The sequence below is a fragment of the Pungitius pungitius genome, chromosome 1, assembly GCF_949316345.1.
Source record: "Pungitius pungitius chromosome 1, fPunPun2.1, whole genome shotgun sequence".
NCBI classification, from domain to species: Eukaryota; Metazoa; Chordata; class Actinopteri; order Perciformes; family Gasterosteidae; genus Pungitius; species Pungitius pungitius.
The window spans coordinates 21,939,876-21,958,386 of NC_084900.1; the positions used below are offsets into that span (position 1 = coordinate 21,939,876).

An 18,511-nucleotide genomic window follows, 5' to 3' on the forward strand; every position below is an offset into this window, starting at 1 on the left:
TGAAATGATGGTATTGGGTGAGTGGGTGGGGGGGTGGGGAGGTTGAGAGACAGAATATATTAGAAGGCCTCATCAAACATTACAGTAAGAATTCCCTCCATTGGGTTGAAATACTAGTAGTAAAAGTATTTTAGTAATAATACCAGTTGAAATACTAGAAGTACTACTAGAAGTACTAGACATTTTAGTAGTGGTTGTAGTACTATTTGAAAGCGCAATAAGTATTCAACGAAACAGCTGAATCCTAAGCTTTATGTTTAAATAACATAATCATTGCAGCTTTTATTTTGAAATGATGGTATTGGGTGAGTGGGTGGGGGGGTGGAGGGGTTGAGAGACAGAATATATTAATAGGCCTCATCAAACATTACATTAAGAACTCCCTCCATGGGGGTTGCTTTGAAATGATGAGAGAAGGTGGAGAGAAGGAGGTCATGTCAGGCTGCACTAATCAGCTAATGAGGATCAGCTGTGAGTCACAGAAAGAGGCCCAGCTCGTTGGCGCGGCAACGGAGCAAGGTGCACTTAGCTCACAGAGAGTTACTGAGAACCCACACCTCAAACAAATGCTTCCTGGAGCAAAACTATTTGGAGTAGCCAAAAAATAATGACATTTTGAGAGACACAAGACTCTACCGAACGTTTGAGTGTAGTTTTTATGTCTCTATGTGTTTTAAAACTGCTCTACCAGCAGTTTACAAAACATGGACCTTCTTTTGTTGTCTGACTTTCTCCTCACTCTAGCGCGCACTGTAAATTCAAAAAGAACCCCAAAACTAATGAAACATAATTAGTGATTATGAAAAAAGTATAATAGATATCAACAAGCTGTTTTTTTTAATAAAATTGTTAAGACTTGTGTCAACATTTTAAAGTTTAAATGGTGTCTCTAGCTGAAAGATTGGAAAAGCTGAAAAAGTTGAAAGTTGAAGAAGTTTTGAAAGGATTTGAAAATTTAATCCATTAGGAAACCATGTTAAAAAGGTTGAAGATATTAATTTATATTAATTCAATTATAAGAGCTAAAAAGCTGAAAAGTCATAGCACCCCTCCCCTGAATGAGCTGAACATTTTAATATTTGAATGGTCTTAATAGCTGAAAGTGTGAAGGAGTTGAAAGGTGCGGCGGAAGAAATAGAATAATATGAAGAAGATGAATAAGGCGGAATAAAGATTAGAAGAACAATACTTGGAATGCTTGAAGCATTCCAACTAATAAAGATTAGAAGAACAATACTTGGAATGCTTGAAGCATTCCAACTAACAAAAGCAGAAGGCCGTGCACCAACAACAACTTGACATAGACAATGACGCGACAGGGGACAACAGGCACACAGGGCTTAAATACACTAGGGAGGTGCAGGTGATTGGACACAGGTGGAAACAATCAGGCAATCACAGGACAAGGCAGGAAGTGAAGCTAACCCAGGGACACAAGAGACATGAAACTACAAAATAAAACAGGAAGCAGAACCAAACCGTGACAGGTTCAGGAAGATTCCGCAGAAATTATGCAGAAAAACATTTGATGTGTCAGCCGAAGGCCCCCGCTTCTAGTGCAGGGGAGGACTTTTTTGATCAGCATCACCATCAGCTATAATATGATCCGACTAAGCCCATGCATAATCTTTCTGTTTTATGAGCATAGGACAGGTCAATATGCTCCGGGGGGTGTGAGTAGATTCGGATGAACCAAAACAACCGTTTTTTTTTGGGTTGCATTCAGAGCAGCTTCTTTACTCTCATATATCTAAGAGAACTAAATTAAGAAGCTGTTACCTCTATACATATTAATGATGAGCTTAATGCTCTAAAGCACATTACATAATGAGTGGTAATCTTCCTTTAGTTATTATGCATCAATTTGAATTATTATTTGTTTTCCTCGGATGGTAAGAGCAGGTTGTTTTGCGTAGAGGAGGCATAGTGTTGTTTTGTCTCTGTCCTGGGAATTGACAGACAGTATGAAGAAAGGAAGGTGATTTATTCAATGCCTATATGCTGCCTCTGGCGACAATATATATATTAATCTATTTGATAAGGCCTAACTATGAGCACATTTGTTTTCATGAGTTTTTAAGAAGATTGTTGCATTGGAATCAATTTTCTTCAAAACAAAAAAGACATTCTGTGAATTCCGTGATTTTTTTTGTCCGATAGAGCGCAATATAATACAATGAAAATCACAAAGATCACCTTTTGTATTATGGCCAACTCCTATTCCATTATTCTATTTGATGTGCAACACATACTGTACAGTACATCAGCTGTTTTTCGCACACAACACATGACTCTGCCCCCCCATCCACATGAGAGGACGCTCCCGCATCCACGGTCCGCCCTCGAGTCCTGCTTTGGAGGTAGTAGTCTAGTGAATACTCGGGTCGGAGCTTACCTTGATCCAGATCGTACTCCTCCATGGTGCTGACAAAGTGAGGCCTGGAGTAGAAGTTGTGTGGCCCCGGCTGCTGGAGCCCCCCCAGACTGAACAGGCTTCGCTCGTTGGTGGCGCAGCAGGAAAAGGCCCTGCGGCTCGGGATGCAGGAGTAACGGGTCCAGCTCTTGGTTTCAAGGTCGAAGGCCTCCAGCGCCGTCACTGGCATCTTTGCCTGACGACCGCCTGGACGAGGAAACGGGAGATTCAAAGTCAGGGGCACAACTCATTCATGATTATATCGAGATATCATATCATGACGGCATGGATGTCATCATTTGGTTGGGAAATCAACCTTTGACATCATCAGCGACAAATAACTCCGATGATCATAAACCTGCGTCCTCTATATGGAATATATCCCCGGGAATATTAGCATTTATATGAGCACAGACGGAGAATAGGTTTGTCCCTGTTTCTCATGTCCTGCTTTCTTTTCATTACGTTTAATCCCCTGCTCCTGTCAAAAAGTTTCCTTGGCATTTATGTCAAATTCTAGCAAGCGCACAGGCCAGCGCTGGGACCACATTTCATCTCACACTGAAGGCAGAGTACAGCAGCGGGGGTGGGTGGATGAGGGGGGAGGGGGGGCTCCCCTAGGACGCCCACAATTGTTTACTTTTACGAATCATAACATAACCTTGTAAAATATAACAGCAGAGGGAAAGCGAAGAGGAGGGAGACGACGGAGCACAGAGCGGGCTGGCGAGAATGTGAATGATGGAGAAAGGAGGGGGAGGCTGCGGCGAGGTGCTGGACAGGTGGAGGGCTGTGGAGGGTCAAAACAAGGACAGAAAAAGGGGCGCAGGGGGGCAGAGAAGAATGCAGAAACGGACTGCGGGGGGAGAACGAGGCGGAGTGAGGTGCAAGAGTGGGAAATTAGACAATAGTACCAGAGAAATTGTGTAAAAGTAATGCAGGGAAGAGAGGAGAATGCGGAGGAGTAAGAGAAGAGTGGAAGAGGGTCATCTGGAGTGGGCCGGGGTGGCACGGAGATCGATAGTGACAGCGAGACAAAGAGTCGAACTGAGTGGGAAGCATCAGAGCCGGAGAGGCTTGAGAAAACGATTTTGGAGCTAAAAGATGAGTTGATTATAATATAAATGTTCAGTGTAGAGAGGTACTGAGAATCCACAAATCAGTAGGAGTTATCTGTGCAGTTTATTGTGTATAGGATTCTTTGTGAGGTCGCTCGCTGCCCTGACACCTCGATAATCAGGTCAAACTACGGGAAAGCGCAAAAATCAATCAATTAAGATGCATACATTCTTTGGGTGTGAACATTCTTTGTAAACAACCGGAATAGTTTACATTTCATGACTTGTTGTCCTTGATTTTAAAGCATTTCAGATGTTTTGGATAGAGTGTATTGCTGCTCTGTGTGTCTTTTCAAGTCATCAGTACACCTGCCCAGGGACTACAGGTAAACTGTCATTTACAGGAATGTCTATTAACGTACCTCCCAGTAACGCTAGATCACGGGTGCACATGCTTTTCCGGCTCGCGTGTTAACTAGACTAACTAGTGATTTTTCTTGAAGGTTGGCGATCTACTGGCACAACCTATTGGGCCCCCTGCTCTAAACACTATGACTTAATGCGGCCACACTATCGTAAGCATTGAGCTCAAAAAATGCCTGAGAGGCTGCTGGCATTGCTGTTGTAGGAGACCTTTTTATTATTATCAATTGCATTTAACTAAATGGAACAAATTACAGCGTAACATACCGAACAAGCAGCATTCCGATTCAAAGGGACAGCGTCTGCCTTGGATACCACAGGAGCACGTTTGTGATGGTATAGCCCTTGCAGACGAATGTTGGAGATGTCTGCTGGTAATTTGAAGCTTTCTTTCTGTTAAGTAAAGCTTAAGCGATAGTTCTGGAAGGAAGACTCCCCTTTCACGGCGGGTCAATAGGTGTGGCTGGCGTCTTAGCCGGGGAGGGTGGTTTCCACCAGTAACAAACAACCAACCAGAAGCGGCTATGGGTCGGGTGACCAATCATAGCATTGCTGTCAAACTTTTTAAGGAGTGATCTTGGCGGGTCCTGTCAGCTGTTATTTCAGGTCGGACCAGACGCAACCCTCCTCCACCCCAGGCACCTCCGGTCTAACAACAGGCAGCATCGGCCACTACAACTTCTTGGCTTCACCACCACCACCACCAGTGTCTGGACTCTAGGGGGGGAATTCTGGAGGAGCCGTACTGTATCGCCTTTCCCGATAATCCTGTTCGAGGATAGAGTCCAAATCGCCAAAGACTATAATTCTGTTTCATACGTAATAAAGGGGTCTATTTGCAGAACGAGTCTCTCCTGATTGAAGTGACACGGTCAGTAGTGTAACATTTGTATCTGAGCTAATTCCATATCTGAATTTGCAGATAGAGAACAGTGCCGTTACCTTGATACACGGTATGATCCCACCATTTTCCAATCCTACTTCTGCACACAATTTTTGATCAGCATTGACTTGTTGACAGCCTCTTTTTATCTGTGTGCTGATTAACAGGCCTGCAGCTAAGACAAATCATATGCACGAGAATTTGAATTGAGTGTGAACCTTGATGAGAGATGTCTGCTAACTCACTGCATTCATGTGATAGGGGTTGAGTTACCAACTGATCTAAACGCACCAAAGTGCAACAGCAGCAGAAGAACGGCTTCAATTAATGAGGTATGATAAGCTCTTAAATCCCGTTCACGCAAAGCGATGGAGAGAAAAAGAGAACGAGTCGCTTGTGTATTTGTGTGTGTGTGCTGTGTCCAGCCATCACCCACATGGCTTCCTAACTTCTATTTTGGTGAATTACATTACAACAGACATTTTTAGGGCCTGAGCCGACTGAAAGTCTTTCATCTACGTAATATATCGAAAATCCGGAACTTCCTGTCTCAAAGTGATGCAGAAAAACTAGTTCATGCATTTGTTACTTCTAGACTGGAATACTGTAATTCTTTGTTATCAGGCTGCTCTTGTAAATCGCTTAAACCTCTCCAGCTGATTCAGAATGCTGCAGCATGTGTATTAACAAGAACTAAGAAATGGGATCATATAACTCCTGTATTAACTTCTCTGCACTGGCTTCCTGTTCAATCAAGAATAGAATATAAGGTACTTCTCCTCACCTACAAGGCACTTGCTGGTGAGGCACCGTCTTATCTTAAAGAGCTTGTTACACCGTATTGCCCTACAAGGCATCTGCGCTCCGTAGATGCTGGGCTACTTGTGGTTCCTAGAGTTTTAAAAAGTAGGATAGCCTGCAGTTATCAAGCTCCTCTTTTGTGGAACCAGCTTCCACTTTCCTCTTTGATATTGCTTATAGTTAGGGCTGGCTCAGGTCAGCCTGGACCAGCCCTTAGTTAAGCTGCTCTAGGCTTAGACTGCCGGGCCCTCTCTCACTCTCACACTCTCACTTTCTCCTTCCACAATCATCCATGTTTTATTAATGTACATCACTAATTCAGCTTCTTTTTGGGAGTTCTAGGCTTTCTCGCCTAGCAGGTCTCCATGGATCATAGTTTCGTGCGGACCCCGGTTCTGACTCCTGGCATGGCTCTGCTGACACCTGCTGCTGCCATCATCATTATTTTAAATATGATTCATATTACTGTCATCTTAAACCAACATCTTTCTGCTATCCCTCCCCACAGAAGCCTCTGTGAATGGTGGTTCGACCTGATGGTGGTTGTCCCTGCAGTGGTCCTGCCGTAAACTTGTTCTGCTACTTGAAAATTACTTGTTGACATCCATTGCAGTCCGTCCATCCCGGGAGAGGGATCCCTCCTCTGACGTTCTCCCTAAGGTTTCTTCCCTTTTTTTCCCCATTGAAGGGTTTTTTCATATTTTGGGGAGTTTTTCCTGTGCCGAGGTGAGGGTTTCGGGACAGAGGATGTTGCATGTGTACAGACTGTAAAGCCCTCTGAGGCAAACTTGTAATTTGCGATACAAAATAAAATGAATTGAATTGAATTGAAAGCCCTATTGAAATTGCAAAAATTATTAGGGCCTGAGCCGACTGAAAGTCGGACGAAGCCCTATTGAAATGGCAAGAATTCTTATTATTATTTCGGACTTTTGGGGACATCATCATTTTCAAAAACTCTTTTTTTTGCACGCGCTTCAGAAGTGCAAAAAATGTATATATTCTTCGGATCGTGCCATTAGAGGATGAAAAAAAGTGCTCTCTAGCGCTCCCATAAGCGATTCCTATGGGGACATTTTTTCCTACTTTTACCGATTTACTTGATCCTTTGCACACAGGTGCTCTTGGATGTGCTCTACAAAAAAGTCAATGATGGAATGCAAATGCGCCTGGCGTTTTTTCCCGCCATTTTGAATTTTGTGAAAAACAACTCCTCCCAGACGCTTGGTCCGATTATTATGAAATCTTCGGCAATATGATCATTGGCTTAATGCCATCAAAAGTTATTAAATGAATGTTGATATGGACCAATGAAGTTTGTAAGGGGTGTGGCTTGAAAATGTAAAGACCTATAACTTCAAAATTTTCTTACGTCGAGTCCTAGAACATCCCCAAATATTTTCAGAATATTTGAACATTAGGGGCGCTATAGTGATTCTCTATATTTTTTGCACTTTCCTTCATTTTTTGCATTTACAAACGAACAAACTCCTCCGAGAGTTTAAATCCGATCCATTTCAAAATCAGGCAAGTTGATCCTGACAACCGTGGGGTCAAAAGTTATTAAAATCAAGAGTTTTCATAAAACTACCTGGGCGTGATCTTGCATCCACTTTGGACGATTTTCTTCAAAATGTAAAATGTTATAACTCCAAGGAACATTGATATTTCTGGCTAGAAATGTTTATTCATGATGCTTGTGTAGGCCTATAAGTAATGACATGCAGTGATTTTCAAAAAAGTATAGCGCCACCTATTGGCTTAGGTCAATGCAAATTTCTACAGTTACATGTCCATCTCCTAGCCCTTTAATCTGATCCACTTCAAATTTCGGAATATAAGCCTTAAGACTGTGATGATGGTTACCTCTAATCAGGTTTTGCACTTTGTACATCGCCCCAACTTATTTAATAGGACTCCTGATGTGACTTAAAATATGTTTAATGAATCCAGGATATAATATTTGTTCAGTATGCAGGGGCTGTCACGGTTTGGTTCTGCTCCCTGTTTTATTTTGTAGTTTCATGTCTCTTGTGTCCCTGGGTTAGCTTCACTTCCTGCCTTGTCCTGTGATTGCCTGATTGTTTTCACCTGTGTCCAATCACCTGCACCTGCCTAGTGTATTTAAGCCCTGTGTGCCTGTTGTCCCCTGTCGCGTCATTGTCTATGTCAGTCGTCGTTGGTGCACGTCCTTTGGTTTTGTTTCGGAATAAAGAGAACTTGTTTGAGAAGCCTGCTTTTGAGTCCTGCCTCAGCTTGCACCAGCACCGCTCCCTGACAGGGGCAGTGATTTAATTTGTCATGTTTTACATATTTTGATTTTTTACATGGGAATATGGTTCGGTACATGCTGAGTTAATGAATATACATTCTAAAGTACAATGTCCATATGTTAATAAGAGTTGTATACGTTTATGAGAGTCAATATGGTGTGGAAATGTCCCTTATGTAGTTGGTCAATTGGAACTATATTAGGCAGTAATAACAGCTAAGGTAATTACAGGTGGATTATTATGTGAATTGACCTTGACTTGACTGCATCTATATACAGGACAAGAAAAATGCACTGGATGTAAATTGTATATGTGTCGAATCAATTTTACAGACGCAATCTGGAGAAGTGTTGCTATGATTCTTGCGCTTCAGACTCTACCTTTATTTTACAGGAATACATCTTTTTGTTATTGTGGTGATCGTGCCCGAGACCCGTAACAATTACTCTACGATCTCCACCAACTGTCTGCTATATTTTATTTACTTTTTGCAGGTCTTTTGCAGCTCGGCAATAGCCTAGTGTTGGTGGATTTATGAAACTACAGACTCAGGTATGAATACCAGCCCCAAGAGTGATTTTGTCTGTTTGGTCTCTTTGTGACCCGCGAGTCCAGCTGACCGCTGCCCCCCCGACATGCAAGGGGAGGCGAAGGCCCGTTCATCGCTGCTTGCAGCTTTAATTTTCTTTGTTATTTTATTTCGGTGTGAAAACCTGTGAGATTTTCATTTCAGGAGGAGGAAGAACCAAAAATATTATTTTGTTTTTAAAAAGATTTAAAACTATATATATATATATATATATATATATATAATTTGCACAAAGGCTTCATCCCATCCTTTTGATTTTATTTATTAACTAAAAACAACTGCCTGCTTATATTCATGTCGAAGCAGAATAAACGTAGAAATATGCTAATTTAAACTACTTAAACCATTTGGTATTTTAATCCACTAAAACTTTATTTCATGAATTCACGATATCTTTTGTTAAATCTAAGTCACTGTCAATTTGCTTATGTTTTCAATATTTGCAGCATGTCTACAAGCCAAATAGATCCCCTGCTTGCTTGTTTTTTTTCTCTCCCACACTGCACATAAAAGAGAAAACAGTCAATCAGATCCTCACCCATCATGTAGATTTTGTTTCCTCGTATAAAGGGCGCAGCTCCGTACCGCGGCGTGGGCATGGCGGTCACGGGCTGCCATTGATCCTTCTCTGCGTCGTAAACCCTCACCAAGGCCTGTGGCGTTGTGTCGGCTCCCATACCTCCAAACGCGTACACCTTTCCATCTGCACAGACACACACAAGAGAGTAGCACCGCATATTAGCCCCTTTTAAAGAGCTTGTTCCCATGTGAATGCAGAATGCAGAACAACCAGAGAAAGGGACGCTGTTATATGGTCCAGCTGTCATGTCTGGTATCTGTCTCAAAGTCTTTCAAATGCCTTTAAATTATTTATGCCAGAAGTCTGAGAAACTTATAGTTGGCTTCTCCATACTTTTTCCCAAGGTTACTGCAAACGTCACCCCTGCAGTGTCATTAGAATATACAGAGGAAGCAGATGAAAAGGGCTCAGCGAGCAAACATGGGAGGAGAGGACAAGGGAGGAGAGGACGTAGCAATGCTATGGATTAAAGCACATTAGCACACCACAAGTCGTGGCATCTAGAATCTGAAGATAAATATAGAAAGAAAAGAGAGAGGAACTGAGAGACAAATACGGAGTGGGGGAGGAAGAGGGGGAGATGGGGAGATGGTAAGTGCCTCAGTCATCCCGACAGATCCATAGAGCTGTGACTGAAACTGTGAAGAGTAGAGCAATAATAAATCTGTCACTCGGAATGCAGCTTAACACTAGTGTGTTGTTGACACACACTTCCGCGGTTACGACGTTTACTATTACTGTTGTACATAAAGTAGATCACGGCGCAAGCACACTTTCATCCCATAAAAAGTGTCGCAGTGCCGTCAGCATGGTGAGGCGGAGAGGACGAGGCAACTCCTTGGCTTGTAAAACCCTTTTTCCCCCAAATCCCTCAGCTTAGTGGATTGAGCAGAGCACTGATGCTGTAATTGGAAATGGCCACACAAAAATCTACGACTCGTGCTGTAATGAGCTATCTATAAAAAGCATATTTTTTTGCCTCATTTGCATTTTTTACCAAACGACAGATATCATTACGACAGATATCATATCACATCACCAACAGCCACAGTCAAGAGGCTTCATCAGATTGCTGTCTGTCATCATCGTTTGCGGATGAAAAAAAACGACCCGACTCAGCAGAAGCGTGGCGCACACCCTGCGTCCCACCATTGGCTAAACAATGTCACCTCTGTCGGCACTGTTACCTTGGTTTGTGCTGTTTTTGCAAACTCCTGCCAGACGCTGGGTCCGATTTTCAGGGATTTATTATTGGCTCAATGCCATCTAGACTTATTTAAAAGATTGTTGGTATCTCATTTTTCATTAAATTTATGGACCAATGAAGTTTCTAAGGGGTGTGGCTTCATAGTCAAAGACCTATGACTTCAAAGGTATTTGGCCTGTCCTCACCAGATCTAGGACATCACATTGAGTCCTTAAGCATACCCTGATTTCTTCAGAATATTTCAACATTAGGGGGCGCTATAGTCATTCTCTGTATTTTTGCTTGTTTTTTGCAATTTACATCGTATTTTGGATTTACAAACGAGTTTCAATCCGATCGATTTCACAATCAGACCAAGTGGATCCTGACACCCGTAGGATTCAAAAGTTAAAATCAAGAACCGGGGACGTGAACTTGCTTTCTACAGTTATCTAACTAGAAATGTTAGATATCCCCCACCCCTTAAATCTGATCGACTTCAAATCTGTGAATATAAGCCTTAAGACTGTGAATATTGGGAGTTTTTGAAAAACATTGTTGCCGTGACGACACGGTCTTTGCATGAAAGTTCAAGCACATCTTTTGAGCCTTGGCAAACTCAAAAACTCTTGAAGAGCTCTGTGAGTGTCCTAAGTGATGATCTTTACAGACCTAATGTGGAGTTTTGGGTCAAAAGTGGTAAATTGCCTCCATAGCGCCCCCTGGTTTTCAACGAAGCAGCACCGGCACAATGTTTGACCTACAAGTATGGTGATTTTTGAACAAATGTATTACAGGGAGACTTGAATAAAGGCTCTGAGGACCATGCTCTAAAACAAACAGGAAGTCAATTATAATGTTTTTGGTGTGAATATTCCCTCTATTTTGGCACTTTCTAGATGCTATACTTTTACAAACCACTCTTTACTAAACTTGGAAAACACATTTACAGTTAAAGATGTATAGTTACCTTGTGATTTCAATGCTTCCTAATGGCATTTTGCCTCAATAGCGCCCTCTAAACAGATTCATAAAGAAGCCCTAGCATCGGCTCTACATGTGTTCATAAAGCAGCCTCAGCAACTGCTTTGATCCAGGTGCACTTTGAAACCACAGCTTTGCATATCGGCAGAATAGGCATGAAATTAGTGAATCAAGTTGGTCAAATGTCCCACTGTGACGGACATGACTGGACCTCTGTTCACATCCTCACTGAAGAGAAATGATCCACTTGATAAAAGCAAAGCTCTCTTCAGGAAGACAGCCTTGTGGTCGTACAGCGTGTGTAGTTAAAACGATAATATTTCTTGATGGAGCAGAAGTTGTGTGATTAGCAGTTGTCCTTTGCCTTGACTGAACAGAGGTGATCCTACATTGTATTTACTTTTTGTAGGTCTTTTGCAGCAAGGCAAGTGGCCTAGTGTTGGTGGATTCCACTCATGAAACCACAGACTCAGGTTTGAATACCAGCCCCAACAGTGATTTATTTTGTCTCTTTTTTCTCATTTCGTCATCAAATGATGTGGTATCCTTTTGTTCCTAAGACATTAAACTGTCCAAATGAGTAAATATCCAATATCAATTTTCAATCTGGAATCTAATGTGCTGTTTTATTTTTTTGATCAGTGTACATACATTCACACAAAGAGGTACATCTTTACAAAAGAAGTCTCAAGTAACATTTTCACGTTCCAGTTTTGTCAGTCTTCAATGTCATCACTTGATTTTATCCTAACTTTCATAAATCCACTAATTGTCTGTATTGTTTTGTGGTGTGGATTCTATTACGTAGGTCTTTTCCGCGCTCACATCCACTGCATGTCTGTATGTCCAGGGGGGTCATTCCTCCTCGGTTGCTCTTCCTCAGGCTTCTTCCAATTCCTTCTTTGTTAAAGTGGGTTATTTGGGAGTTCATCCTTACTCACAGCCAGTTTTATTCAAGGACAGATTGTGCCGTATGCTGTACAGATTTAAGCCCCCCTGAGGCAAATGTGGGTTTTGTGATATTTGATGAAATCAAACTAAAATTGACATGCATGACATTCACTGTCCGCCCACACAGTTACCTTTGACCTGCAGCATCTCACCACGACTGTGTGTTATTGTGTCTTTTTGTGTGTGTGTGTGTGTGTGAGGATGTCTGCATGTGAGCTCTCGTCTTTTGGCCGGCCCGGGGTCTAATTATTCAAAGTCTCCTCTAATTAGAGAAGCCGTGTTCTGTTCTCTGCCAGTCACCCCGGGAGACTCCATGGCAACCACAGTGTAACATACAGACTGTTATTATGGGGTGGCTGGTTGGTGCTTTGTGAACTAAAAAGAACCAGTCATCAATCAAAATCTGGGTGTTGACTCCCTGAGTGATAACAAGTAAAAAAGGTAAATGTACGCACTGCGCTCTGAAAGTATGCAAATCCTGACGCTCGTCATCGGCACGATGACGCACAGACGGGCCAGTGGACAATGCAGGTGGATGTGACTTATTATAGATAATCATGCTTTAGATTTTTGCCCTTTTCTGTCATAACGGCTGTACACACTTCCGTCCACAGCAGAGCATTTTTCATCACTCTCGGGGGTTGATGTCTCGCTCACTGTCCCTCAATTTGGCTCTTATCAATTTTGCTGCTTGCAATTTACTTTCATCATCGACCTCCCCCTCCATCCCTTTTTCCTCTCATTCGGTACAATGTATTCCATTTGTCTCTTTTCACCCTCTTTCTTCTCTTGGCTATCATCCCTTCCTTCAATCCTTCCCTCTCTCCACCTCTTTCTTTTGAAAATATTCTTTCTTTTGAAAATATTCTTTTTTTGCGCGATGAGATCGTGTGTCCGCTCAAGGATCAAAGATGGAGGAAGATACAGTTGAACGATAGATATCATTATCAATAGATGAGTAAAATTGAAGGATTATTTATGAATCTGTTTACATTTCTTTCTAAGAATTTCCACATCTGCTTTTTCTGACTCCTTAATGCAGAACTTTCTCAGACCATCTTCATGTAAAGCTAATATATAGTATATGACACCGCTGATCCCCTCATTAGTAACTCTCTCTTATGTCAGGCTTTGCTCACTTTGGAAACATTTGTTTTCAAGCAAACACGTTGCCCCCTTCTATTTAGGTGAGTGGAGCGCTTATATAATAATGATATGACCAGCGGTAAATCCTCAAACCAGTGCTTCTATTTTTAGAAAGCCTCAAGATCCACACTGATTTAACACGCTTACAGCGAAAAAGAAAAGGATAAAGTTAAAAAAGAGAGAGCGGGCAAAAAAACATAGAGAGCTGAAAATGAATTTATGTTCTACTTATTTGCTTTGGAAAAAAAACCCTTGGAGGAAATGTGATTCCTATCTGATTGCTGCCATCTCAAAGTTGGTTGCCTCTTCACAGGTATGGACTAGATGAACGAACGGACACACTTAAGCATGTAAGTGCATAGAGGCGTTGAAACTGTAATAAGGTTGCATGGTTATGCTTAGATTTGTATAAGGTATTCCTTAATTGATCATTTATGAGTTACTGAACCTAGGGGATTAACCCTACAACAGACACAAAGCTCTGCAAACGCAACCTGTTTCGTTTCATTGCTCGAAACACACGGCAGGTACAAGATTGGTCAAGACGGTTCCGGGGGGCAAATTCGATCAGCTCATTTATGATGAAGCTTAAAACGTTCCTCTTTGATACTGCTTATAGTTAGGGCTGGCTCAGGGTGTTAGTTAAGCTGCTATAGGCCTAGACTGACGGGGGACTTCTCTTACTCTCACTCTCTCCTTCTACAATAATCCACGTTTTGGCTAATTCAGCTTTTATCAGAGAGTTTTTTGTGCTTTCTTACCTAGCAAGACTCCGTAGATCGTAGTTCCGTCTGGACCCTGGTCCTGACTCCTGCCGTGGCCCTGCTGACACCTGCTGCTGCTATCATCATCATTTTTTATTATTTTAAATATTAATCCTATTACTGTCATCATGAACCAACATGAAGTATTTTTGCTTTTCCTCCCCACAGGCTTCTGATGGTGGCTGTCCCTGCAGTGGTCCTGCTGAACACCTGGCTTGCTACTTGCAATTATTTGTATAATTTCTGTTATAGGAATTATAGTTATAGGAGTGGGATACCTCCTCTGACGTAGGTTTCTCATTGTTTCTCAAGGTTTTTCATTTTTTGAGGAGTGTTTCCTGTGCCAATGTGAGGGTTCTCGGGACAGAGCATGTTTACAGACTGTAAAGCCCTCTGAGGCAAATTTGTAATTTTGCAATTTTGGGCTATACAAAATAAAATTCAATTCAATTCAATTCAATTCAATTCATTTTATTTTGTATAGCCCAAAATCGCAAATTACAAATTTGCCTCAGAGGGCTTTACAGTCTGTACACATGCAACATCCTCTGTCCCGAAACCCTCACATCGGCACAGGAAAAACTCCCCAAAATATGAAAAAAACCCTTCAATGGGGAAAAAAGGGAAGAAACCTTAGGGAGAACGTCAGAGGAGGGATCCCTCTCCCGGGATGGACAGACTGCAATGGATGTCATGTGTACAGAATCAACAATGTAAAAGATGTACAATACATTCAATTTCTCTAACTGAAATGATACAAGTAATTGCAAGTAGCAGAAGAGGTGTACGGCAGGACCACTGCAGGGACAACCTCCATCAGATCGAACCACCATTCACAGAGGCTTCTGTGGGGAGGGAGAGCAGAAAGATGTTGGTTTTTGATGACAGTAATATGAATCATATTTAAAGTAATGATGATGGCAGCAGCAGGTGTCAGCAGAGCCATGAGCCAGGAGTCAGAACCGGGGTCCGCACGAAACTATGATCCACGGAGACCTGCTAGGCGAGAAAGCACAAAAAACTCCCGGAAAGAAGCTTAATTAGTGATGTACATTAATAAAGCATGGATGATTGTGGGAGGAGAGAGTGAGAGTGAGAGAGGGGCTCGGTATGTCCTAAGAAGTCCCCCGGCAGTCTAAGCCTAGAGCAGCTTAACTAAGGGCTGGTCCAGGCTAACCTGAGCCAGCCCTAACTATAAGCAATATCAAAGAGGAACGTTTTAAGCTTTATCTTAAATGAACTGACCGAGTCTGCCCCCCGGACTGAAAGTGGAAGCTGGTTCCACAAAAGAGGAGCTTGATAACTGAAGGCTCTGGCCCCCATCCTACTTTTTAAAACTCTAGGAACCACAAGTAGCCCAGCATCTATGGAGCGTAGATGCCTTGTAGGACAATACGGTGTAACAAGCTCTTTAAGATAAGACGGTGCCTCACCAGCAAGTGCCTTGTAGGTGAGGAGAAGTACCTTAAATTCTATTCTTGATTTAACAGGAAGCCAGTGCAGAGAAGTTAATACAGGAGTTATATGATCCCATTTCTTAGTTCTTGTTAATACACGTGCTGCAGCATTCTGAATCAGTTGGAGAGGTTTAAGCGATTTACAAGAGCAGCCTGATAACAAAGAATTACAGTAATCCAGTCTAGAAGTAACAAATGCATGAACTAGTTTTTCTGCATCACTTTGAGACAGGAAGTTCCTGATTTTTGATATATTCCGTAGATGAAAAAAAGGCAGTCCTTGAAGTCTTCTTTATATGAGAGTTGAAGGACATATCCTGGTCGAAGAGAACTCCAAGATTTCTGACGGTGCTGTTGGATACCAGAGCAATTCCATCCATAGAGACTGTATCACGTGACAGCTGACTTCGAAGGCGCTCTGGGCCTATCATGATAACTTCCGTTTTTTCCGAGTTTAACATCAGGAAGTTGCAGGTCATCCAGGTTTTGATGTCTCCAAGACAGTCCTGAAGTCTAACAAGTTGGTTGGTGTCTTCTGGCTTGATCGATAGATACAGTTGAGTATCGTCTGCATAACAATGGAAGTTTATGCGGTGTTTTCTGATAACGTCGCCCAAAGGAAGCATGTACAGGGTAAATAGAATCGGTCCAAGCACAGAACCTTGTGGGACTCCGTGACCAACATTTGTGGTCCTCGATGATTCACCGTTCACAAACACAAACTGGGATCGATCCGATAAATAAGATTTAAACCAGCTGAGTGCAGTTCCTTTGATGCCAATCAAGTGTTCCAGTCTCTGCAGCAGGATACGGTGATCGATGGTGTCAAATGCAGCACTGAGGTCCAGCAATACAAGAAAAGATACAAGTCCTTGGTCCGATGCAAGTAGAAGATCATTTGTAATTTTCACCAGTGCCGTTTCTGTGCTGTGATGCATTCGAAATCCTGACTGGAAATCCTCGAACAAAGCATTGTTTTGTAGAAAGTCACATAATTGATTCGCGACAGATTTCTCCAGGATCTTAGCGAGGAAGGGAAGATTAGAGATGGGTCTGTAGTTAGCCAACACCTCTGGAGCTAGGGTAGGTTTCTTCAGAAGAGGTTTAATTACAGCTACCTTGAAGGACTGTGGTACATGTCCTGTCAACAAAGACAGATTCATAATATCCAGTAGGGATGTGCTAATTAACGGAAAAACTTCCTTAAGCAGCTTAGTTGGAATCGGATCCAGGAGACAAGTGGAAGAGTTGGATTTCAAAATTGTAGAAGTCAGTTGATCAAGGTTGATGGAAGAGAAACCATCCAAGTAGGTATCAGGGCCCACGGCTGCGTCCAAGGATCCTACATCCGCGGACGGGTTGGCTCCGGTTGGGGGTAGTAGACCATCAATTTTCTCTTTGATAGTCAGAATCTTATTATTGAAGAAGTTCATAAAGTCGTTACTACTGAGGTCCACAGGAATACACGGCTCGACAGCGCTGTGACTCTCTGTCAGTCTGGCTACAGTGCTGAAGAGAAACCTGGAGTTGTTTTTATTTTTCTCGATTAATGATGAGTAATAAGATGCTCTTGCGTTACGGAGAGCCTTCTTATATGTTTTAACGCTGTCTTGCCAAGTTAGCCTAGATCCTTCTGATTTGGTGGAACGCCATAACCGCTCAAGTTTCCGCACAGTTTGCTTTAGGTTCCGGGTTTGAGAGTTATACCAAGGCGCGAACTTCCTTCTTGTTGCCATTCTTCTTTTGAGGGGAGCAATACCGTCCAGCGCCATTCTCAAAGAGCCTGTGGCAGTATCGACAAGATGGTCGATTTGTGACGGACTGAAGTTTTCACAGGAGTCTTCTGATATCTTGAGACAGGACACTGAACTTAGAGCAGAGGGAATGGTTTCTTTAAATGAGGCTACAGCGGTGTCCGATAAACATCGACTGTAGAAACCCTTGGCAGGAGGAGGAGATTCTGGCAGTAGAAATTCAAAGGTTATCAGACAATGGTCGGACAGGAGAGGGTTCTGTGGAAAGATTGTTAAGTGTTCTATCACAATACCATACACAAGAACCAAGTCGAGGGTGTGGTTAAAACAATGAGTTGGTTTGTTTACAGTCTGACAGAAACCAATTGATTCCAGCAAAGAGAGAAATGAAGTACCAAGGCTGTCGTTATCGACATCCACATGAATGTTAAAGTCACCCACTATAATTACCTTGTCCGTTTTAAGGACCAAACTCGTTAAGAACTGTGAAAATTCACATAAAAATTCAGAATAAGGACCTGGGGCCCTGTACACTATTACAAAGAGAACCGGCTGGATTATTTTCCAGGTTGGTTGTGAAAGACTGAAAGTCAGACTTTCAAATGAGTTATAATCCAGTTTAGGTTTAAGGTTTATTAAAAGGCAGGAGTCATAAATAGCTGCCACTCCACCCCCTCGGCCTGTGCCTCGGGGGATATGAGTATTAACATGACTTGGAGGAGTCGCTTCATTTAAGCTAAAGTACTCCCCATCCGATAGCCATGTTTCAGTAAGACAGAAAATATCAACATGGTTGTCAGATATTAGTTCATTTACTAAAACAGCTTTAGAGCACAGAGATCTAATATTCAAAAGACCCCCTTTAATTCTCCTAGTTTGTTGCAAAGTTGTATTGTTACATTTAACTTTGATTAAGTTATTAAATATAACTCCTCGGTTGTTTACCTTTAACTTAAATAACGGTGTCCGTGGGGCAGAAACAGTTTCTATAGAGTTAATTACGCTGAGTGACTGCTCGGAATGAAGCGCAGAGAAGTGTGTAAGACTGCGACTCTGCTTCCTGGTCTGAACTCTGGGTCATGGATTAAGTCCATTAAGAAACTGGGTCAGGTTCTTAGAAATGAGTTGAGCTCCATCCAAAGTTGGATGGATGCCGTCCCTCCTAATCAGACCAGGCACTCCCCAAAACGTTTTCCAGTGATCAACGAAGCCCACATTATTTACTGGGCACCACCTCGACAACCAGCGG

General features: G+C 42.3%; 1 protein-coding gene across 1 annotated transcript in view; it reads right to left on the reverse strand.

Annotated features, from left to right (window-relative positions):
- The window catches only part of LOC119222625 (kelch domain-containing protein 8B-like), a 293,155-nt gene that overhangs the window by 53,516 nt on the left and 221,128 nt on the right, over window positions 1-18,511 (reverse strand). Inside the window, exons 3-4 of the mRNA XM_037479409.2 lie at window positions 8,979-9,143; window positions 2,396-2,620 (exon numbers count right to left, since the gene is read on the reverse strand). Coding sequence (XP_037335306.2) covers window positions 2,396-2,620; window positions 8,979-9,143 — 390 coding nt within the window. The remainder of the gene's footprint in view (window positions 1-2,395; window positions 2,621-8,978; window positions 9,144-18,511) is intronic.